Source organism: Pelophylax lessonae (genome assembly GCF_965119305.1).
Source record: "Pelophylax lessonae genome assembly, chromosome: 5".
NCBI classification, from domain to species: domain Eukaryota; kingdom Metazoa; phylum Chordata; class Amphibia; order Anura; family Ranidae; genus Pelophylax; species Pelophylax lessonae.
The window spans coordinates 314,515,830-314,541,573 of record NC_138772.1 but is presented as its reverse complement, the minus strand read 5'-3'; the positions used below and the strand labels follow the sequence as shown (position 1 = coordinate 314,541,573).

At 45.4% G+C, this 25,744-nt stretch overlaps 1 protein-coding gene across 1 annotated transcript in view; it reads right to left on the bottom strand.

Annotated features, from left to right (window-relative positions):
• Positions 1–25,744, bottom strand: part of ZCCHC2 (zinc finger CCHC-type containing 2) — a 181,607-nt gene that overhangs the window by 2,213 nt on the left and 153,650 nt on the right. Inside the window, exons 12-13 of the mRNA XM_082259718.1 lie at positions 20,907–21,035; positions 345–1,796 (exon numbers count right to left, since the gene is read on the bottom strand). Of these exons, the coding sequence (XP_082115844.1) occupies positions 345–1,796; positions 20,907–21,035 (1,581 nt within the window). The remainder of the gene's footprint in view (positions 1–344; positions 1,797–20,906; positions 21,036–25,744) is intronic.

Genomic DNA, 25,744 nt, shown 5'->3' with positions numbered 1-25,744 from the left:
AATTTCTTCATTTGGCTACACAAGTTACACATTATAAATTTGCAATACAACAGACAGACATGGAGTTACAGAGGCACAGGAGTTTTAAATTATTAGACACACAAAATACAAAACAAATACAGAGGGACTTTACTAGCTTTGTTTTCGGTTTTAGCCAATGGTCAGAAGGATTCATTAGAATGATCTACACCATTGCAGCCAGCAAAGTGGGAAAACTGGGGACACGCGTACGCACATACACACACGCACACACACACATCCACACACACCTGAATACCAATCATGTTGGAACAGAAGAAACAAGAAAATTTAGAAACAAGTCCTCTGGGAAGAATCACGATTACCTTGCTGATTGGCCTCCATAGGTGGTTGCTTACAGTCCTGTGCATAATGACCAGCTACCCCACAGTTAAAGCATGAGATATTGCCATTTTTCTTAGCCACTGATCCATTAGTGTTGCCTACTACATTGGTTGCTGGGTAGATTGGGTACAACCTAGCAAACCCTGCCATCTGCTGCATGCCATAGTTGGCCTGGCCACCAAGCACAGGTTCATGCATTAGTCCATTGGTATAGGGAGGCTGATGCAGGAAGACAGGATAGTGTGTTCCATTGCTCTGGTGTGCTTGATTGAGGTAGGTGCTATTGCAGATTGATGGTATAGGAAAGGGAAATGGAACTCGAGTGAACATCTGTCCAGGGATTGGGTTAGGATAATAGTAACTGCCCATCGGTACTCCACAACCACATCTACGTCCACAAGAGCCACATGTCCCAGTGCTCATTTGCTGTGGTGATAAAAGCGTCCCATTTGTGCTAGTATTTCCAGCTGCAGCACTAATGAAAGAAGTGCTATCACTCTGTGCAGTACTGTGTGTCAATGCAGGGCTTGGACTAGGTGCAGGACCAGGGCTATGGGTAGGAACAGTAAGAGGAACGGCAGATTGCACCTGACCCATACCATTATTAGTTGGCTGAGCAGCATTCAGCACATTGGTGTTAGGTGTAGGTAACACTCCACTTGGAAGTGATGGTCCAGAAAGAGGGTACGGGACAGTTGAAGGTGCTGGGGTCAAGTTAGTGCCTGAAAGAACCAACTTCACATTGGTAGCAGGAGATGCAATCCCCAAATTTCCATCCAGATGAGGCACTACCTGATTAAGACTTGCTACTTGTGAAATAGGTTTACTGAGAGGTTCTGAAGCAGTCACAGGAGAAGCTGTAAAGCCTCCATGGTTGTGAATTGAAATAAATCCAGCATTGGCAGTTCCCAAACCCATATTAGTCTGTGTTGATCCATTAACCGTACAGGCCTCCGCTGACCCCTGAGTAGGTACTTTTAGCCTTTGAACTGGCATTTGCAAAGCGGGGCTGCTGGGCGAACAGTTCCTTGGAAGAAAAGTGGAAGGGACAGGCATTGGGGATGTCAGTATATCAATGCACTTCCCTGGTTCCCCTATGGCAGAGGCTACAGTGGCAACACCAATACCAAGGGAACTCTGGTGAATCAGCTCCCTTACAGGGGGCACAGAAACTGGGCTAACTATCATACCCAGAGTTTTTCCTTCTGTCGGAAGTGGATGCCCAGGCTCCATCTTCTCTACGTTAGTTGGCATCATGCAGTGCAATGTAGGCAAAAGAGAAAACTGTGTAAAGTTGCGACTATTCAAGGATTCATCAATACTTTCATTACTAGTAAGGTGGTCAGATAACTTGGCTGATGATGTATTTACTGCTGAAAAAGTTCGGAATCCAGGAACATGTTTGCCAGAATCCTCTGAATTGCTGTCTGTGTCTGTTAAATGAAAAATATCAAAACCAAAATTAAACTGGGAAAAGTTGATAATAGGATTATTAAACTAAAAAATTTTGCAGTTATAGATTTTAGAAACAAAGTAAAGATACTACGAGAGTTACCAAACAAATCAAAAGTGAAGTAATTTTTTTTTTACCTTTGATCTTAAACCTCAGCTGATCTTAAAGTAAACCTGGAGTGATGGCACCTCTAATCATCATGCGCTTATTTTCGATTAATTTGGGTCTGTGACATGATTACTTTAAATAAGTAAGATGTGGTGCGCTGGGAGTCGGACCTGAACACCAAATTTACGGAAGCCCAAAAATAAAAGATCCTCCATTTTGCACAAAAATCATCAATCGCCACTAAGGTACAAGAAACTGGCTACAAGATCCTCACGAGGTGGTAAAGGGTGCCCTCAATTTTACATATTTTTTTCCCCACAAGTCTCAAACAAATGTTGGCGTTGTGATCTTGATCAGGGGACCATGTACCATATTTTTTGGGAATGTCCACAAATTAAACCATTCTGGTGAGCAGTGACCGACACCATCAACCACTTAACCAATGTAGACTTCGTAGACGACCCTGCGGAATGCCTGCTCCATCTCACTCAAAGGCCAATAAAAAAGTATAAGGCATCCCTGACTATCCAGCTCTGAAAACGCAGACAAGGTGTGTATACCCCTTTGCTGGGGGATCAGCTGTTCCACCCATGAGGTCTCTTTGGTTCTCCAAGGTTAATGAATTTAGGGACATGGAGGATATGTCAGCCACTCTATACAATCGTGATGGCCTCTTCCATGACAAATGGGGACCATGGCAACACTTTACCCTTACTGATGACTACCTACGGGAAATTTTGCAACCTGGCTGAGGGATGGGGGAACACGTTGGGCTGGGTCCGGGGAGCCTTCACACACTTTTTTCCCTGTCTTTCATCCCTCTCCCCATTTCCCTTGCATTTCTTTCTTCATACCCTGTGCATTATCACTAGAAGATCGTCCTTGAATATCATATACAGTACCTACGTTACTTGAGAACTTTATGATCACTACATCCCCAATTTTATAACCTATATTGACCAATAACTCTTTTTCTAAAGGGGTTCTGCCCGCCGGTTGACACGTTTGTCGTCGGCCAACTTAATACTTCAATTGTCATGTTTATTGTTCTTGTAAATGGCATCTCTGTGAGGTGTACACTATCAAACTCTATACTCCCTAAACAAATATATTTAATGTTTCCTGCCAAATCTTTGTGCTCTGCGGTTAACCAAAGAAGTTATTCCTTAAAGTGGAGTTCCACCCATTTTAGTCACTTTAGATGTATGTAATCCCCTTTAAAACGACTTTTACCAATGGAAAGTTTTTTTTTTTTTTGTTGCTAGTAAATACCTGATTTTCTGCTTTATTTATCCTCTTCTCACTTCCGGGTCCGGTCGGCGATTACGTCATTCGGCGATTCGCAGTGTGTGCTGGGATTTATCTCAGGGCATGAAATCTCGCATTATTACACAGGAGATGAGCTGTACTGTGTGCTCTGTCCTCCTCTCAGTGTAGCTGTATGTATGTAGTGTATTGAGGCCGTGCTCCGCCCCGCCTCCTCTCAGTGAGCGAGGACTGAAAGCATTATATCCTCACTGAGCTCACTGAGAGGACGCGGGGCAGAGGCGGGGTGGAGCACAGCCTCAATACACTACATACATACAGCTCACTGAGAGGAGGCGGGGCAGAGCACGCAGTGCAGCTCATCTCCTGTGTAATAATGCAAGATTTCATGCCATCCCAGCACACACTGCGAATCGCTGAATGACGTAATCGCCGACCAGACCCGGAAGTGAGAAGGATAAATAAAGCAGAAAATCAGAAACTAGCAAAAAAAAAAAAAAAAAAAACTTTCCATTGGTAAAAGTCGTTTTAAAGGGGATTACATACATCTATGTAATCCAATTAAAAATGGGTGGAACTCCACTTTAAACTGTACTGTGTCATCTTTTATGTTTTGTATTGCAACCTTTGACTAAATAAAGAAATTATATATATATATATATATATATATATAAAAAAAAAAAAAGATGGGCTCTGAATTTCTAAACTTTTAGATACCCTGGGTGAATGATTACCTCTTAGTGTTGTTGTGGATGGAACAAAAAGTCCATAATGGCAGTTTATACACCTCAACCATACATTAAAATAATGATGTTCCAAAATGACTGTTCTCAAGCAGTTTTTTCCATTCTGTGCATAATTAGGTACAGTCAGCAGCATTTGCTAACCGGCAAGAGGCTGCAGCTGACATCTTAAAAGGGTTCTAAAGGCACATTTAAAAAAAAAAAAAAAAAAAAAAAAAAAATTGATTTTTGTCTTACCGTAAAATCCTTTTCTCTGATGTTAATTGACAGACACAGCTGCATATCTTTATTAGACGGATGGGTTATGCTGCGCTAACTAGGAGTAGGACACTAGTTGGAAATGGGTTAACAAGACATAACTACGCCCACAGGGCAGTCACAGGTGGTATATTCCCACTTCCTGTTGCAGGATCTAAGTTTAGTAACAAGCAAAGCAGTGTCAGAAGAATACAGAACAACTCCACAGAGGGGTGGGTGCTGTGTCTGTCAATGAACATCAGAGAAAAGGATTTTATGGTAAGACAAAAATCGAGTTCTTTCGTTCATTACCGGACACAGCTTCATATCTTCATTAGACGGCTGGGACATCCCAAAGGAGGGTCAGTATGAGGGGTGGGGAACACCGCTATAGACACATTCCCAAAAGAAAGGGCTAAACTCAGCCAATCAGGTAAAACCGCAGCTCAATCATGAACTGGAGCCCACTCACCAGAAAAAAAACACCCTCAAGAGGCAGAGGACTCTGCCAGAGCAGCCTGAAAAACTTTGTGGCCAAAGGCAGCATCAGCAGATGCAATAACATCCACCTAGTATAACTTGGTGAACGTGTGTACAGATGCCCAAGGTGGTCGCTTTCCAAACTTGGACCACTGACGCCTGATGCCGAAAGGACCAGGAGGCACAAAGTGCCTTTGTGAAATGCGCCTGAACAGGGAAAGGAGGGACCTGACCCTTAATTGAATAGGCCTGCACCACCGTTTGCCTGATCCATCTGTAAAATAGTCACTGTAGATGCAGCCTGCCCCTTACAAGGGCTATCCGTGAGAATAAACAAGGAATCTGATATCGCTAATGGCTCGAACCACATCCAAAGAATGCAAAGCAACCTCTTTTGGATGCTTTAGCTTAGGAGAAAGGCAACACAATGTCTTAATTTAAGTGAAACCCCGAAACGACCTTAGGAAGGAATGACTGACAGGGACGTAGCGCCACTTTGTCCCTGTGAACCACCAGGTAAGGCGACCGACAGCACAACGCAACCAGTTCAGACATCCTGCGTGCAGCGGTAATAGCTACCAGAGAAGCCACTTCCTGTGACAAGGTAGGCAAAGGAATATCACCAATATTCTCAAAGTGTGGTCTTTGAAGGACCGACAGCACCAGGTTAAGGTCTCATGAAGGCACCAGGGATCGCACCGGCGGGGCCAGGTGGCAAACCCCCTGCCCAAAATAATTTGCAGCCAACAGCCTTTGGAAAAAGATCGCCAAAGCTCAAGTCTGGCCCATAATGGTACCCAGAGCCAAACGCTGATCAACACCTCTCTGGAGGAACTCCAGTAGACGCGATACCTAAAAGGAATGGGGGGGGGGGAACCCCCTTAGACTCACGCCAAGTAATATACACTTTCCAAACTCAATAGTAAATCTTCCGAGAAGTAGATTTCCTAGCTTTTAACAAAGTAGGAATTACTGATTCCAACAACCCCCTCTCCAACACCTGGCTTTTAATATCCACGCCGTTAAAGCCAACGACCGTTAAGCAGGATGGAAGATCGGTCCTTGGAACAGAAGATCTTCACTGAGAGAAAGCCGCCAAGGGGCATCGGCTACTAGTCTTACCAGGCTCAAGAGGCCAGTCTGGAGCCACCAGAATCACTGGAACCCCTTCTGCCTCGATTCTGCGCAGAAGTCTCGGCAGAAGTTGTATTGGAGGAAAGGCATAAAATCAGACGATACCAACCCCCAAGGAGCCACCAGAGTGTCTGCGACATCTGCCAGAGGATCCAGAGACCTTGCGATGAATCTCAGAACCCTCCGGTTGAACTGAGAAGCCAACAGGTCCAAATCGGGGGTCCCCCACCAAAGTGAGTTGTAGGAACACTTCTGGGTGAAGGGACCATTCGGCCGGGTCCTAGAACCTGACTGAGGTAGTCCGTCTGCCAATTTTCCACCCCTGGAATGTGCAAGGCAGGGAGCGCTGGAACAAACAGTTCTGCCCACCTTAGAATGCTGACCACTAGGGGGGATGTATGCCCCCACCGTGGCATTGTCCGATTGATTCCTCATCGGACACCCCTGCAGACGATCCATCCACTGGGACAGACACAACCTGATCGCTCAAATTTCCAGGATGTTGATTGGAAGACTGGATTCCTCCCTGGAGCAGAACCCCTGGGCCGCAGCTGTGCCCAGGACCCCTCCTCACCCGGACCGGCTGGTGTCCGTGGTAACCATTGTCCAGAACAGGGGAAGAAAGGATTTTCCTTGACGAATCGCTGGGGACTGGAGCCACGGGGAGCGGAGCAACCAAAGTAGAGATCCTCTTGCACCCCGACTCAACAGGATCAATGTGTCCAGAGACTGGGAATCCTTGTCCCATTTGGTTAGAATCTCTTTTTGAAAGAGTCTGGTATGGAACTGTGCGAATGGAATAGCCTCAAAGGAGGAAACCATCAGGCCCAGCACTTGCATTCAAGTCCTGAGAGACGACTGGCAGTTGGACAGTAAAAGCTGAATCACATGTTGCAATTTTAAGAGCTTCATTTCTGGGAGGAACACCCGCGCTGAGGCTAAATCCAGAGCCAGCCCCAGGAAGTCCAACTTGGTAGACGGAATCAAGGCTGACTTTCAAAAATTATGAGTCCAGCCGAACTCCTGCAGAGTTTTCCCAGTGATGTCCAGATCCTCCTGCATTACAGAAGACTATTCCACCCTCAGAAGATCATCCAGGTACCCCAGTACCGAAATCCCCCGCTGTCTGAGCAAGGCTAGCACTGGGGCTAACATTTTCGTGAAGTGGAGCGGAAGCGAGACCAAAGGGCAACGCCACAAACTGATAGTGCTCCTCGCCTATGGCAAAACGTAGAAAACTTTGATGCCAGACGTGGATCGGGACATGAAGGTAAGCGTCCTTGATGTCGATGGAGGCCAGAAAGTCCCCTTGATGAAGAGAAGCCACTACCGTACGGAACGATTCCATTCTGAATTTCTAAACCTGCACAAAGTGGTTCAGGGCCTTGAGATTCAGGATTGGTCGAACCTTCCCCTCCTTCCTGGGTACCGTGAAAAGGTTTGAATAAAACCCCTGAAACCGTTCCCGACAGTGGAATCGGGACTATTACCCCTTGCAACCACATTTCCTGCACCGCTCCTAGAAGGCCTTGAAGCCGATCGGTGGAGCCTCAGATTGGAGGGGAAGAATCTTGCCCTGGGCAAGGATCGAAATTCGATTTTGTAACCTGATTGAATCAACTCGAGCACCCACTTGTCCCAGAAAACCGAGTTCCATGGGTCCAGAAAGAACTGAAGATGTCCCTCCACCCCTACAAACGGATGAGGGCATCCGTTCAGGCAGAAGAGGTGTTGTCCGCGGAGCCGGAAGACCACCCCAGGGTCTCTTGAAACTCCCTGAGAAAGGACGAGAAGATTGACCCTTTGTTCTGCGACCACGCGGGACGAAAAGGCCGCTTGTGAGCAGAAAAAAACAGGAACACGCTTGCAGCAGGGCTCTCCGCTTTTAGAAACCTGTGGAAGCAAGGTGCTTTTGCTTCCTATGAGCCCATTATTGATTTCTTAAATTAAGGCTCCAAACAGACGGTCCCCTACAAAAGGAAGATCTGTCAGAACCTTCTTGGCAGCTTGGTCCGCAGATCAACATTTTCACAATATCATGCGGCGTCAAGTCACCGGCGTCACTGACGCTCTGCAGGCCAACGGGGCTGCATCACAAATGTATTGCAACCCCTGTATCAACTGGTCCACCAACTCCACCATTTCATAAAAGATGCGGACCCTCCTTCAAATCCTGGTGTAAGAGTTTTGCCCATTCCGTCAGGGTCGGAGAGACCAACATTATGGCAAACACTGGTCTTAGGACAGAACCCGCCAAAGTGAAAAGATGCACCCGCATTGTCCTCCATCTTTAAAGTTTCTCACACTGAAACAATCAGTGCTTCAACCAGCGCTTTCTCGTGCGCAGAGGAATCATCCTCACTATCCGAGATGCGTGGACGCAGACCCTGTGGGATGACTAACTTTCGCAGCGGCCATTTCAGCTTCAGAGTCTGAGAAGGAGGATGAGGGAGGTGAAGGCGGAGGGTGTTTTTTGCAAGACCAGGTCCACTTTATTCACTAACAACTATAAAACATGGCTGAGTGAGACCCCCAAGGATCCCCCGACAGTGGGTCTGGAGGGGAGATGAGTTCTGCAGGCTACATAAACTCTGTTACAGTGCCCCAAAAAAATCTATGTATATCTGCAAGTATACAGCTATAAGTTGAAGTACCCCACAATACAGACACCCGTGGGAAAAAATGTTCCAGCACCACTGCCTGCGAGTTACAGAGCGGTAAATACTCCCATGAAATGGGAGAGAAAGAGCGCCAGCCGCAGCACGCCGATCCAGGAAACGTCAGAGCCACCAGTAGAGGTCGCCACCCCCTCAATGATCGTCGTGGCTACAGCAAAATGGCAGTCACCCGCAAAACGGCCGCTGACCCCGGGAACATGGCGCACACACATGTCCCACTCGCGGGCCAGTCCCTCTATGGGACCCGGTCACGGCCGACCTAGCGTGGAGCTAAGGCCTGCAGGCGCTGGCTGGCCAGACTGGGAAGACCATAAGGATCTAGGATACCCAGTGCATCACCCAGTTGAAGTTCTCACATGCACAACTTGATTGTAGAAAAAAAAAAAACACTATAAAAAGAAATTGTGTGTTTAAAAAGGATGCCAGGACCAAAGATTGCAGCAGGGAGCTAGGTCCTTACTCCTGACTAGGCAGGGGAAAAAAAAAACTGAGATCCTGGAACAGGAAGTGGGAGTATACCACCCCGGAATGCCCCGTGGGCATAGTGAAGTTTTGTTACTTTTTGTTAACCCTTTTCCGCCTAGTGTCCGACCCCCTAGGAAGCGCAGCACTACCCATCCGTCTAATGAACATATGAAGCAGTGTATGTCAATAAATGAAAGAGAAACAAATAAAAAACATGCTATACCTACCTGCTCTGTGCAAAAAGTATTGCAGAGTGCTACCTCACCTCCTCTTCTAGAGCACCCCCCCTTCTCAGAGTGCACCCTCAGCAAGCCGTGTGCTGAGGGGGCACCTGTGCGGGCACGCTCCCTAGCCAGGCTGTGTTCATCAATAGACAACATGCCATGTTCCCCGTTCCGTTCAAACTGGATTTGACTGACAGCCTATGGTTCCCGCTGCTGCTTGTGTCATCTATGAGAAGAGGAAGAGTGGGGGGGTGGGAGGGACCGAGAAGTTGGACATTTGTTACCTTAATGCAGGGAATGCATCAAAAGTAAAAACTGGATGTTTGTTAGAACTTACCGTAAAATCCTTTTCTCTGAAGTTCGACAGATGCAGCTCCATCTAGTCAGAGACTATAGGGTTATGCTCCTACTATCAGAAATAGGCACTAGGCAGGAAAAAAAGCTTAACTACACCTAAGGGGGCTGTACCTGCAGGCATAACACCACACACACTGCTTCAAACAAACTGTTTAGTTGCAAGCAGTGTTTAGAATAGAAAAAACACATTCACTCAGAAGTAGACAGGCGGGTGCTGCGTCTGTCGAACTTCAGAGAAAATAATTTTACGGTAAATTCTTGCAAAAATCCAGTTTTCTATCTTGTTCATCGACAGACGCAGCTCCATCTAGTCAGACTATAGGGATGTCCCAAAGCAGTATATTCATGAGGGGTGGGAAGACAACGCAAACGGAAACGTAACTCCCGAAAGGCTAAACTTAGCTAACCAGGTAACAGAGCTCAACCAGGAACAACTGGATCTCACCCAAAAAACACAACACACCCTCAAAGAGAAACAAACAAAAAAAAAAAACAGTTCTCTTGAAACAGCAGCCTGCAAAACCTTGCGGCCAAAGGAAGCATCTGAAGATGCCAACACATCTACTTTGTAGAATTTCGTAAACGTATGCACAGGACCACTAAGGTGCCACCTTGCAGACTTTCAGCACCGACGCCTGAAGGTGAAAAACCAAAGAGGCACTCAGCGCTCTTGTAGAATGCGCCTTCACCTGGAAAGGAGGAACCCTTCAGCCTGAACTACTGTCTGCCTGATCCATCTGGATATGGTCCCCGCAGACGCAGCCAATTCCTTACAAGATCCTTCGGTAAGGATAAAAAGAGCATCCGATTTTCTAAAAGACTATGTGGTCTTCAGATAGACCCTGATCGCCCGAACCACATCCAAAGTGTGCAACGCAAATTCCTTAGAATGTTTGCACTTAGGGCAGAGTAAAGGCAACACAATGTCTTCATTCAGATGAAAATCAGAAACAACCTTAGGAAGAAATGACTGATTAGGTTGAAGTACCACTTTATCCCCGTGTATCACCAGATAAGGCGAGTGTCAGCACAACGCCGCCAGTTCAGATACTCTGCGAGCAGAAGCGATAGCCACCAAGAAGGCAACCTTCTGGGACAGCGAAAGCAGAGAAAAATCCCGAATGTTCTCAAAAGAAGGGTTTTGAAGAACAGATAATACATTTTTCCACCCAGGCCAGAAACTCGGCCACCTCTTTGGCTGTCAAGACACTCTTGGTGCCCCCCTGGTGATTGATGTAAGCCACAGCCGTGGCGTTGTCTGATTGAATCTAAGCCGGACAACCTTGCAGACAAGTCGTCCAATGGCTCAGACAAAGCCTTATTGCTCTGAGCGCCAAAACCTTTAAAAATCGGTAGCTTTGACTCTTCCATTGTCCAGGTACCCTGGGCACAGAGCTTCCCCAGCACTCCGCCCCAGCTCGATAGGCTGGCGTCCTGGTCATCACCGTCCAAAACAAAGGAAGGAATTGCCCTGGCATAGTGCTTGAGACTGGATCCACCGTAACAGAGCAGACCTTGTGTTGTGGCTTAACGGAATAAAAGAGTCCAAGGACTTTGGATCCTTGTCCCATTTGACAAGAATCTCCCTTTGCAAAGGTCTGGTATGGAACTGAGCAAACGGAACCGTCTCAAAGGTTGAAACTATCAGACCCAAGGCCCACGTGAAAACTCAGAGGACAGATTGTTCGCCAACAACTGAATTGCCTCCTGCAACTTTTGAAGCTTGCCCATGGGAAGAAACACCTTGGCCAAGGCTAAATCCAGAGTAAAGCCCAGATAATCTAGTCTCAAGACAGGTGTCAGCGCGAATCTCTTGAAACTGAGGTTCCAAACAAAATCCTGCAGAGTTCTGATAGTGACCGTCAGATCCCCCAACAAGACTGAAGGAGAGTCCACTCTCAACAGGAGATTGTCTAGATAACCCAGTACCGCAATCCACCGCTGGCACACCAATGCCAATACCGGAGCTAAGACCTTGGTAAACACTCTGGGAGCCGAGGTGAGACCAAAGGGTAACGCCACAAATTGATAATGCACCTCTGCGACCATAAAGCAAAGAAACCGTTGGTATCCAGCGTAAATGGGGATATGTAGATATGCATCCTTGAAATCTATGGAAGCTAAGAAGTCTCCCTGGTGCAGCAACGCCACCACCGCGCAGTTTCCATCCGAAACTTCTGTACCCCCATGAAGCGGTTCAGGGCCTTGAGATCAAAACACTTAGGCACCACTAACATGTGCTTAATGCGCCACCATTGTTCATCCACAATAGAATGAAACAATTCTGGGCAAGGGTTTACGGGATTTGCGGGAGCCAAAAGACATGCATACCCAGCGCTGTGGGTTCATCAGCCAATTTTAAAGTTTCCCGCACTGGAAACTATTAGAGCTTCCACTCCTCTTCACTGTCAGAATGCGACAACACCGACCCCTCAGTGTGGCCTGCGTCTGCGGCGGCCATGTCTATCTCAGAGTCTAAAGACCCTGCTGATGGAGGTGAGGGCTGAGGGCGTTTGCGGCTGGCAGCTCTAGCAATAACAAAATCTACCTTAGACATCAAATTTTGCAAAAAAGCTGCAATCTCTGGCTGAGACTGTGAACCAGAAGGTCTCGCAATTGCTCCCAGGGGGTCTGCAGGTGAAATATTATCCTGGGACTCCATGTTAAAACTTTTTAAAATAATTGGGCAGTGTCTCTATAAGACCGCCAAAAATGCGGTCCCACCCATATAAGTGCGGGCTCACAATGCCCGATTATAAGATAATAGCAGAATGAATTTAGAAAAACCCACAGGCAACCCCAGGAAAACGTTACCAGACCACAGAGGAGACTGCCAGCACAATCTGTGCAAAAACTAAACTGACTGCACAGGAAGAGAAAACTCCGCCTCTATATTTAAAACAACCATGCCGCATGCCTGTCCAGCCTATGGACCTCAGGAAAATGGCTGCTCATACATTCTCAATGGGGAATTATAGAAAATGCCTGCCCATATAAACTAATGGGAATATAAAAATCATGATCCACAGCAAAATGGCGGCCCCAACGGTGCGCCATGCGGTCACCAGGGCCCCCAAACGGGGGCCCAGAACAACAGGCATCAGAAGGTCCCTGCCCAAGGGCCCACACAGAAGAAGTTCCCCCCCCCCTCAACTAAGCGCCACAACAGCCGCATTATTACCCCCCCCACGGGGAAAACCTGCTAGGGGTTGGGGAATGCCGAGGGATACACAGGACTAGTGCTCCAAGGTGTCAGGGGAACCGAGGGAGCCCCAAAGGTCCGACTATTCCAGGCAAGGGCCCATGCCCACCCCGAGACTGCCAGGGGTTTGGGGGGGGGGGGGATTTACTCACCATACCACGGTACCATTCTAAAACAGATCACCTCCCACCTGGGATGGAGGTGCTGTCAGCCAAAGGAAAGCTGCGTTCCAGGTCGTGTGCGTCCCAGTGAGACGGTCCACTCGTAGGCTCGTCCCCATCTGACGGGGCACTGTCGTGGCGAGGCCTAGTTCTGGACTATAACCTGCTCGCTGGCCAGGCTGGGAGACCTTAAGGCTCTAGATTATCCAGTGCAAAAGCTCAGCCGGTTGTTGCTTGTTGTTCCTCTGGATCTTGGTCCTCCGGAACTAACTAGTGAAAATAAAAAAATCACAAACTTTCCTATAATAGCTAAGATCGAAGTCCCAGCAGGAAGCTAGGTCCTAGTCCTTAAACTAGGCAGAAACAAACTGTTTGAGGATAGCAGGGTGTGTGGGGTTATGCCTGCAGGGACAGCCCCCATAGGTGTGGTTAAGCTTTTTTCCTGCCTAGTGCCTATTCCTGATAGGAGGAGCATAACCCTATAGTCTCAGATAGGTGGAGCTGCGTCTGTCGAACGATAGAATAAAAAATGTTTTGACTTTAGAACCACTTCAAGATGCTTTTATGTATTCGAGGAACAGTTATTTTGAGGTCATAAGAAAAGAAATTTTAAACCGGTGCACCCTATTGATTGTGTTAGGAAGGAGTGCTATCGACGCAAGTGTGGCTAGGTTAGAAAAAAAATCATGACTAGTCACTAAGACTAGACAGATAAATGTTTAATAGGTTTTAAAAAAAATTGGATTTTTGACTTACCGTAAAATCCATTATGTTCCTTGACAGACACAGCTCTTAATAAATCTTAACCATTGGGTTATACTGCCTCCTACAGTAGGCAGGAAAAAGCTTGACTACGCCTATGGGCAGTCCCAGGGGGTATACACCCACTCTCAGCTATAGGCACTTAGTTTTGTTATAAGAAGTGTCAGAAGAAAACCAACTCCACCGAGGGGTGGGTGCTGTGCCTGTCAACGAACATCAGAGAAATGGATTTTAAGGTAAGTCAAAAACCCCATTTTCTCTTTCGTTCATTGACTGACACAGCTCCTGATTCCTCTTAACCATCGGAACGTTCCAAAGCAGTGTCAAATATGAGGGGTGGGAAAACAGCAGAAAAAAATTCCCAAGGCTAACCATAGCCAACCAGGTAACATGGAGCTCAACCATACACCCTCAAAGAGGACCAGTTCCTCTAAACAGCAGCCAGCAAAACCTTGCGACCAAAAGAAGCATCCACAGATGCCAACACATCCACTTTACAAAAAACTGTGTAAAAAGTGTGCACCGACAACAAGGTGGCCGCCTTGCAAACCTGCGTCACCGACGCTGGATGGTAGAAAGCCCAGGAGACACTAAGCGCCTTAGTAGAGTACACCTTGACAGGGAAAGGAGGAAACTGACCCCAGATGCAATAGGCCCTAAACCACTGTCTGATCCATCTGGGTATGGTCGCAAAAGAAGTAGACAACCCTTTGTAAGGTCCGTCTGTGAGCACTAATAGAGAGTCTGATTTCCTAAAAGTCTCCGCAGCTGTCAGGTACACCCTAATTGCCCGAACTACATCCAAGGCATGCAAGGCAAGTTCCTTCGGATGTTTAGGCCTGGGACACCTTGGGAAGGCAACACAAATGTCCTCAGTCAAATGAAAATCAGAGACCACCATAGGAAGGAATGATGGACAGAGGCAAAGCACCATCCTATCCTTGGTAATCACCAAAAGGTGGACAGGATAACACCGCCAGTTCAGACACCCTGCGTGCAGAGGTGATAGCCACCAAAGAAGGCTACCTTCTGGGGCAGCGAAGCAGGGAAACCTGAATATTTTCAAGGGGAGGCTTCTGTAGAGCTGAAAGCACCACATTAAGATTCCAGGCCGGCAACGGAGCTCGCACTGGAGGAACCAAATGTCGGACACCCTGAAGAAAAGGTACGCACCAGGGAGTGTGTGGCCAGAGGTCTTTGGAAAAAGACCGCCAAAACCCGATATCTGGCCCTTGATGGTACTCAAGGTCAATTACTGTTCAACCTCTCAGTGAAGGAAGGTTAAGATCTGATCCACACCGAGAAGGAGCGAGGATGAACCCAAAGAGACTCACACCACGCAATGTATGTCTTCCACGTACGATGATGGATCTTCCTAGAAGTAGATTTCCTAGCTTTTAACAGTGTAGGAATCACAGACTCAGACAAACCTCCATCCTTCAGCACCTGGGGTTCAACAGCCAAGCCATCAAAGCTAGCGACTGTAAAACAGGATGGAAAATTGGTCCTTGAGACAGCAGATCCTCCCTGAGAGGAAGTCCCCAAGGAGCATTGGCGACCAGCCATACCAGATCGGCATACCAAGACCAGGCGAGGCCAGTCTGGAGCCACTAGAATGACCAGAATCTCTTCTGTCTTGATCCTGCACAGGAGTCGTGGCAGAAGTTTGAGAGGCTGGAACGAATCGGGTCAGCCCACCTTAGAATGCTGGCTACGTACCAAGCTGTCAGGACACTTCTTGTGCCCCCTTGGTGACTGATCTAGACCACGGCGGTGGCATTGTCCGAATTCCTACCGCACCTCCCTGAAGACAAATTGTCCAATAAGCCAGACCAAGTCTGACCGCTCAGAGTTCCAGTACATTAATCGGCAGTCCGGGCTCTGCCAGAGTCAGGACCCCTTGAACACGTCTGTGCTGAGGACGCCTTCCAACCCAGACAGGCTGGCATTTGGGGTGACAACCATCTAGTACAGGAGGAGAAAGGATTTTCCCCGTCTAAGTGCCGGAGAACTAAGCCACCTCAACAGACAGTGTCACGATCCTCTGCTGACTCAAATAATGCTGGGGGCCAACAATCTTATGAAGTCCTGAGGAATGGAGGCAAGACCAAGGTCAACGTAACAAACTGATAATACTCCCCGCCCACGGCAAAACTGAGGAAGCACTGGTGGCACATACTAGAATGTGCAGGTAGGCGTCCTTCATGTCACTACCGTGTGAATGGATTCCATGCGGAACTTCTGTACTCGCATTTTAGCGCCTTGAGGTCCAGAATTGGACATACATTGCCTTCCGTCCTGGGGATTTTCACATAAGGTTTATGTCACTTAAGTGACGGACCCTTGCTTCACACCATTTTGGTTTGTTTTTATATTTTTGTCATTTGTTTGATCAAGAGTACATACAGTGCCTTGCGAAAGTATTCGGCCCCCTTGAACTTTTCGACCTTTTGCCACATTTCAGGCTTCAAAGATATAAAACTGTAATTTTTTGTGAAGAATCAACAAGTGGGACACAATTATGAAGTGGAACGAAATTTATTGGATATTCCAAACTTTTTTAACAAATAAAAAACTGAAAAATTGGGCGTGCAAAATTATTCAGCCCCCTTAAGTTATTACTTTGTAGCGCCACCTTTTGCTGCGATTACAGCTGTAAGTCGCTTGGGGTATGTCTATCAGTTTTGCACATCGAGAGACTGAAATTTTTGCCCATTCCTCCTTGCAAAACAGCTCGAACTCAGTGAGGTTGGATGGAGAGCATTTGTGAACAGCAGTTTTCAGTTCTTTCCACAGATTCTCGATTGGATTCAGGTCTGGACTTTGACTTGGCCATTCTAACACCTGGATATGTTTATTTGTGAACCATTCCATTGTAGATTTTGCTTTATGTTTTGGATCATTGTCTTGTTGGAAGACAAATCTCCGTCCCAGTCTCAAGTCTTTTGCAGACTCCATTGGGTTTTCTTCCAGAATGGTCCTGTATTTGGCTCCATCCATCTTCCCATCAATTTTAACCATCTTCCCTGTCCCTGCTGAAGAAAAGCAGGCCCAAACCATGATGCTGCCACCACCATGTTCGACAGTGGGGATGGTGTGTTCAGGGTGATGAGCTGTGTTGCTTTTACGCCAAACATAACGTTTTGCATTTTTGCCAAAAAGTTAGATTTTGGTTTCATCTGACCAGAGCACCTTCTTTCACATGTTTGGTGTGTCCCCCAGGTGGCTTGTGGCAAACTTTAAACAACACTTTTTATGGATATCTTTAAGAAATGGCTTTCTTCTTGCCACTCTTCCATAAAGGCCAGATTTGTGCAGTATACGACTGATTGTTGTCCTATGGACAGTCTCCCACCTCAGCTGTAGATCTCTGCAGTTCATCCAGAGTGATCATGGGCCTCTTGGCTGCATCTCTGATCAGTCTTCTCCTTGTATGAGCTGAAAGTTTAGAGGGACGGCCAGGTCTTCGTAGATTTGCAGTGGTCTGATACTCCTTCCATTTCAATATTATCGCTGGCACGGTGCTATTTGGGATGTTTAAAGCTTGGGAAATCTTTTTGTATCCCAATCCGGCTTTAAACTTCTCCACAACAGTATCTCGGACCTACCTGGTGTGTTCCTTGTTCTTCATGATTCTCTCTGCGCTTTAAACGGACCTCTGAGACTATCACAGTGCAGGTGCATTTATACGGAGACTTGATTACACACAGGTGGATTCCATTTATCATCATTAGTCATTTAAGTCAACATTGGATCATTCAGAGATCCTGACTGAACTTCTGGAGAGAGTTTGCTGCACTGAAAGTAAAGGGGCTGAATAATTTTGCATGCCCAATTTTTCAGTTTTTTATTTGTTAAAGTTTGAAATATCCAATAAATTTTGTTCCACTTCATGATTGTGTCCCACTTGTTGATTCTTCACAAAAAATTACAGTTTTATATCTTTATGTTTGAAGCCTGAAATGTGGCAAAAGGTTGAAAAGTTCAAAGGGGGCGAATACTTTCGCAAGGCACTGTATTAGTTTAGCGCACCTGCTTTTTCACTTCATCACATTCACAGGGAGGTGCCAAGCTGACCAAATGGCCTAGCAGGCCGCTGCCCAAATTTGTGGAGGTCCAGCCGCAAGCGCATGGATCTTCAGCCCAAGAAAGATGCAGATGCCCAAGAAAGAGCGAGGGATTCAGTTAACCCCCCCCCCCCCCCAAGGCACCCAACTCGGCTGCATGGCCTAGTAGGCCGCAAAGCCATAGCCTAAATCTTTGTGGGCACCCAGCCACTTGAACACAAGCCCCAGCGGAGCCAACCACCCAGGGGCAGTGAAGGGGAAGGCAGATGCCCAAACCGGAGCCAGTGGTCTCCAGCCACCCTCACAGGTGCCACCTCACAAAGTTTCAAACATAGGCCGCAAAGCCGCAGCCTAAATTTTAGGCCGGATCCGGCTGCGTGAGGCGCGTACCCACGGATGTTAAACCATCCACTTCCCAAGCACAACAACCGCCACAAGGAACCCAGAGAACATCCCTGCCCTAGTCAACAACTCCCAGGATGGCAGGGAACCCTGCTTAACCCCCAGTTGCGTACCAAGAAAACCCTGTCACCTTATAACTTAGTGGGCCCACCTGTCCTGTACCAGGGAGGTCCATGGATCCGTAACCAGCGAAGATGCCCGCCCCAGAAACGGGGGAGGGCACCCCCTGCATTCAGAGGTAGCCTTGTCCACAGGTCTGGAAGAGCCCGCTCATGGCTTGCTGGTGGAGGCCCTGACTTTTGATCCCTTTAGCAGCAACTCCAACCAGCCCCTCTTAAGATCATGTGGCAAAAGCCAGCTCATAACCTCACCCAGGGAGGAGGGGGGGGGGGGGTGTTCCGAAAGATCCACAGTGATCATCAAAATTTTAGAGGGGCTGGGGGGGGGGGGGAGGAGGGGAACCCAGGGGTCCCACGTCCACCCCAAAACCCTCCAGGGGCATCGCTCCAGACAGGACACCGCTCCATTGTAATGTGGGTGCTGTCGGCCAGGAGGAAACGCTGCGACTCAGGCCGAAAGCCAAGTCGCATGCGCCCTCGCGAGACGTTTAACTAGCAGGCCAGCTCCCCTAATGCGGAGCTGCGGTCTGCAAACGCTCACTGGTCAGACTGGGGGGACCCTAAGGATCTAGATGATCCAGTTCGTCACCCAGTGCGGCACTTGATTGTAGAGCACGGGAACAAAAATAATAAAAAAAAGGAGGAAGAGAAATTCCATTTAAAAAGAAAAAATTGCCAGGACCAGTATACCCCCTTGGAATGCCGATAGGCGTAGTCAAGCTTTTTCCTGCCTAGTGTCCTACTCCTGTAGGGGACAGTATAACCCAATGGTTAAGAAGAATCAGGAGCTGTGTCCGTCAATGAACAAAAAAGAAATATATAATTTTTAAAATGCCTTTCTTAGCTTAAAGAAATTAGGGTTGTCAGTTCAAATCCCAGCCACAGCAATACCTGTCTGGAGTTTGCATTATCTCCCTGTGCCTGCTTTGGTTTCCTCCAGGTACTCCAGTTTCCTCCCACATTCCAAAGACATGCTGGTAGGTTACCTGGCTCCTGTCTAAATTGGCCTTGTACAATATGTGTATGTATAGGTTAGGGACCTTAGATTGTAAGCTCCTTGAGGGCAAAGACTAAGGTGAATGTATAATACAGTAAAACCTTGGTTTGAGAGTAACTTGGTTTGAGAGCGCTTTGCAAGACCAGCAAATATTTTAAATAAATTTTGACTTGATATACAAGGGATGTCTTGATATACAAGTAGCCTTTAATGTCACAACTGAGTATAAAAGAGAAGAGAGGTCCCTCTAAGTGTAGCAATATTGTTACATTTAATGAAGGTTCAATATTTAGCAGCTCACATGGTTGATGATTAAAACAGGAACATCTAAGTATGCAGGCATCCGGGGTAAAGCTGTCCATATAGACCATCCTCCACACTGCCATCTTCATCACACCCTTCCACGCTGCGCTCCACGAGCGATTCAAAGTCTCGCTTTCAGATCACTCTACTGCAGGGTAGTCTTCCCAATCACAATTACAGACTGACATCTGTGAGAGCCAGTGGTTCAGAGGATGGTCTATGTGGACAGCTTTACCCCGGATGCCTGCATACTTAGATGTGCCTGTTTAATCATCAACCATGTAAGTTGCTAAATGTTGTACCTTCATTAAATGTCCCCATACTGCTGCACTTAGAGGTACCTCTCTTCTCTTTTATACTCTGTAGCTCCTGCTGGATTTTGCTTCTAATCCCCTGGTGGAGGCGCCATTTGTGGATGGACATTTTATGATGACACAACCTATCACATTGCTATAATCTTTGTATATAGACTATAAACTGAAGGATTTATGAATAAATGGTTGTGGAACGAATCATTCGAGTTTCCATCATTTCTTATGGGAAAATTTGCTTTGATATAAGAGTGCTTTGGATGCCAAGCATGTTTCCGGAATTGTGCTCGCAATCCAAGGTTACATACTGTATATGTAAAGCACTGCATAAATTGTCAGCACTATATAACTACCTATAATAAATAATATTTAAAATTTGTTTAAAAGTGCAGATTTAGAGAGGTGTCAAATAGGAGAAGAAAAGGATACAAAGAAATAAAATGAACATTCCAAAAGGAAGCGATTAAAAGACGAAAGAACAACCCAACCTATCGAGTGAACTGAATTCATTACCTAAATACAGGTATGAAAACACTGAGGGCTGCATACAATCAAGGTCTGATTTGAAGGATGATACAGAAGACGAATTTGGCAATAAAAGATACAATAAAGTTCACGTCTACTGTGGCTGTCTGTACCATTCATCAAAAGAAAACTTGTGGGTTGCAAGCTTCAGAGCGTTTAAAACTGGGCGCCTATAGGTAATTGTTGTTAGATCAGTCATACTACTAAAATCATCAGCAATCACTAGCCATTGGTGAACATAAAGCAACTGGACACACAAATTTAGAGCATGATGCGATTAGTGGTTAATTGTTCCTAGATGCTACACTTCACTGTTTCTTCTGCATAACAATCACTAACAGATTATTAGTAGCAAGATTGTACTAACAAAACTGCCTGTGTTTCAATCATTAATACCGTAACAATATGCTAACAAAAAATGTACACAAAAAAATGGCATTTTCAACATTGACCCCTAAGTCTGCAATATAAGTTCTAAACCTGACTGTACTCCAGTATTACACTGAATCAATTTTCCCATGCATACAAGCCACCCCTTTTGGTGCCAACCTCTTTCTTTCTCTTCTTCACTTTCAAAGCTCTCCCTCCTGTTATGGCGGGGGCTAGGTGGGGAACTGTAACTCTCAGAAGAGGTCTCTCCACACGTTTCATGCCCTGACCCAACTTCCAGTGTTGGATCTAAAAACAAGAGACAGAGAAATGTTCTTTCAAATATTGTTGCCTACAGAATAGCTATAAATTGAATAGAATAAGAACTAGAAGAAAAAAAAAAAAGCTATCATTGAAGTTGGATTTGAATTACTGATAACTGACAACTGATTTTGAATTACTGATAACTAAAATTGCGTGAAAATCTAACTACAGTCAGTTCCCGGGTTACAGACATCTGACCTACAATCGACTCCTATTTACAAACGGAGGGAGACAACAGGAAGTGAGAGGAAATCTACCTCTAGGAAGGGAAATTCATTCCTGTAAGAGATCTCATGGGAAAAAGGTGTCTCCGCTAAAGCTTTTTCACCAATCCTTGTATGCACAACAACCCAAAATTTTCAAAATCCCATTGTTATAGGGACAGAAAGTGAGGTGAAATCTGAACAGGCGCACAGACAGCAAAACAAACATTACAGGGGTGGTAACCCTTCCCTATGCTATCCAAAAAATGTAAAAAAAAAAATTTTTGGGCTGGAGCTACACTTATAAAATGTACCTGTTCTGACTTACAAATTCAACTTAACAAACCTACAGACCCTATCTTGTTCGTAACCCGGGGACCTCCTGTATAGTAATTAACAAAGGGGAACTTCTATGCTGTATCTGTCAAGAGCAGATTGGTGATGCATGAGGAGATGAGAGTAGTGTAAAAATGACATCCATCTACATTGTCTCAGCTATTGTGCCTGAAAGAAGTGGCTGAGATACAGTATCTAATGGAATTTGAGGGCTGTGCAATTTCTTTAGGGGGTGTTTCACACTGCTGAGCTGCAGTTTGGCAACGTAGGTGTACCCATGGTTTTCCATACTCCATTAAATCCCACATTGACGCGTTGTCTGAAAGCGCACCAAAAGTCCTGTATGCTGCATCTTAACATGATGGAATGTCTATGGGAAACCACGGGTTAACCAAACGAAAATCGCAGGTACACCTGCGCTAGCAGCCAAAGCACAGCACAGCAGTGTGATAATGCTCTTAATGTTAGATTTCCCTTTTATGTATCCAAACATTTGCTTAGAGTAGACAGAAGCAAAGAAGAGCAAGTCCCCCAATCTGCCCAAACTTCAATCAAAACCTAAACAGCAATATTTGTTTATGCTTATAAACAAAAATACATTTCCAGTTACTGCATCAAGTTTACTGAAAGCTCTAAGAATGCTTTCAAAAATAGAAGTGTCAATAGTTTATTTTTATAAATTAAGGCTGTGGTAAACTCCATAAAAAAAAAAGAAGAAAAACAAAACTCCTGCAAGGCAATGTTATAATGTTCTAGTATGCATTATGTAAAACTTCCCTTAAAACAAAGCCCTGCAGTGGCGCGTTGTAGCCGCTGACAGGGCTTCCATCTTCACCTGGTCTTCCTTCTGGGTTTGTGGGCTCCAGTTCTTTTGCGATAATGTCACTCCCATGCATGCGTGCGGGGGTCGCTGTTAATGGCACAGGGCTCTGAAGGAACGGCACAGGTATTCCGCGCCTTCAGAATACATGCAAGTGAGGTCACTGGCAGCTTCACAAATAAATATCTCCTAAACAAAGCACATTTAGGAGATATTTACTGTACCTATAGGTAGGCCTTAATATAGGCTTACCTATAAGTAAAAATTACTGAAGTAAATTTGCTCCAACTTTAAAAAAATGGAAAGTAAACGAACAGAAAAGAAATCCAAATCAAATCACCTTTTGCCTTGAAAACAGCATTGATTCTTATAGGTATACTGGCACAGTTTTGAAGGAACTAACCACAGATCTTCTGTAGATGTAGGCTACCTCAAATCCTTCGGTTTCTTCATGTAATCCCAGACAAACTCAGTGTTGAGATCAAAGCTCTGTGGGGGCCAAACTCACTTCCAGGACGACTACTTGTTCCTACGCTGAAGATTCTTAATGACATTGGCTGTATATTTAAGGCTGTTGTCCTGATGCAGAATAAATTTGGAGCCAATCATATGCCTCCCTGATGGTATGGCACGATGGAGAAGTATCTGCCTGTATTTCTCAGCATAGAGGACACCGCTGATCCTGACCAAATCTCCAACTCTTTTTGCAGCAATGCAGCCCCAAACTTGCAAGGAACCTCCACCATGCTTCACTGTTGCCTGCAGACACTCATTGTACAGTATCTAACAAAGGTGAGTACACCCCAAACATTTTTTAAATACATTTTTATAGCTTTTCATGTGACAACACTGAAGAAATGACACTTTGCTGCAATGTTATGTAGTAAATGTGCAGCTTGTATAACAGTGCAAATTTGCTGTCCCCTCAAAATAACTCCACACACAGCCATTAACGTCTAAACCGATGGCAACAAAAGTGAGTACACCCCTAAGTGAACAGGTCCAAATTGGGCCCAATTAGCCATTTGCCCCCCCCCCCAGGGTCTCTGCTTAAAAAAAAAAAAAAAAAACACATACTTTCTAAGTAATTTTCTAGCAAAAAGTACTGGTTTTAACTTGTAAGCAACAAATGCATGGTTTTTAAGTGGTTAAACTGACTTAATTTACAGACCGAAGTCCATCCCTGTGATCTAAAGAAAGGAAAATTATACGTTTGTTTTTCTCTCTTTCTGTGCTAAGCAAGGTTGTGATAAACTTTGGCTGTTTCTCTCCCCCCCCCCCCCCCCCCCTTTTGACAGCTCTTTGCAGAGAACTGATCTGCACTGTTACACGATTTGTGGAAATGATAGATTAAGATCGTGAAGGGGGTTAAAACGAGATTGTGATTTTGTAATGATTATTCGTGCAGCTCTAATGCCATACCATCAGGGCGGTGTGCGATAGGCCCAGAAGTGATTCTGCAGGACAACAACCCCAAACAAAGAGGTTTGGCCTCCAGTGCCCTAATCTCATCATCGAGCCTGTCTGGGATTACATATGGAGACAAAGATTTGAGGCAGCCTACATCCAAAGATCTGTGGTAAGTTCTCCAAGATGTTTGGAACAACCTACCTGCCAAACTCCTTCAAAAACCGTGTGCAAGTGTAACTAGAAGAATTGATGCTGATTTGAGGCCAAAAAGGTAGTCACAGCAAATATTGATTTGATTTTTCTTCTGTTTGCTCACTTTCCATTTAGTAAACTGATAAAAATAAATAATTAAAAAATATATTTTCGAAAGCATTTAGTTTACAGCATTTCTTCACACCTGCCTAAAACTTGTGCACAGTACTGTATATGTTTTTGAGAATATATATATATATATATATATATATATATATATATATATATATATATATATATATATATACATACATATATACATACTGTATATATACACGTATACATACAGTGCCTTGCGAAAGTATTCGACCCCCTTGAACTTTGCGACCTTTTGCCACATTTCAGGCTTCAAAACAAAGATATAAAACTGTAATTTTTTGTGAAGAATCAACAAGTGGGACACAGTCATGAAGTGGAACAAAATTTATTGGATATTTCAAATTTTGTTAACAAATAAAAAAACTGAAAAATTGGGCGTGCAAAATTATTCAGCTCCTTTACTTTCAGTGCAGCAAACTCTCTCCAGAAGTTCAGTGAGGATCTCTGAATGATCCAATGTTGACCTAAATGACTAAGGATGATAAATAGAATCCACCTGTGTGTAATCAAGTCTCCGTATAAATGCACCTGCACTGTGATAGTCTCAGAGGTCTGTTTAAAGCGCAGAGAGCATCATGAAGAACAAGGTACACACCAGGCAGGTCCGAGATACTGTTGTGGAGAAGTTTAAAGCCGGATTTGGATACAAAAAGATTTCCCAAGCTTTAAACATCCCAAGGAGCACTGTGCAAGCGATAATATTGAAATGGGAGTATCAGACCACTGCAAATCTACGAAGACCTGGCTGTCTTTCTAAACTTTCAGCTCATACAAGGAGAAGACTGATCAGAGATGCAGCCAAGAGGCCCATGATCACCCTGGATGAACTGCAGAGATCTACAGCTGAGGTGGGAGACTCTGTCCATAGGACAACAATCAGTCGTATACTGCACAAATCTGGCCTTTATGGAAGAGTGGCAAGAAGAAAGCCATTTCTTAAAGATATCCATAAAAAGTGTCGTTTAACGTTTGCCACAAGCCACCTGGGAGACACACCAAACATGTAGAAGAAGGTGCTCTGGTCCGATAAAACCAAAATCAAACTTTTTGGCAACAATGCAAAATGTTATGTTTGACGTAAAAGCAACACAGCTCATCACCCTGAGAACACCATCCCCACTGTCAAACATGGTGGTGGCAGCATCATGGTTTGGGCCTGCTTTTCTTCAGCAGGGACAGAGAAGATGGTTAAAATTGATGGGAAGATGGATGGAGCCAAATACAGGACCATTCTGGAAGAAAACCTGATGGAGTCTGCAAAAGACCTGAGACTGGGACGGAGATTTGTCTTCCAACAAGACAATGATCCAAAACAAAGCAAAATCTACAATGGAATGGTTAACAAATAAACATATCCAGGTGTTAGAATGGCCAAGTCAAAGTCCAGACCTGAATCCAATCGAGAATCTGTGGAAAGAACTGAAAACTGCTGTTCACAAACGCTCTCCATCCAACCTCATTGAGTTTGAGCCGTTTTGCAAGGAGGAATGGGCAAAAATTTCAGTCTCTCGATGTGCAAAACCGATAGAGACATACCCCAAGCGACTTACAGCTGTAATCGCAGCAAAAGGTGG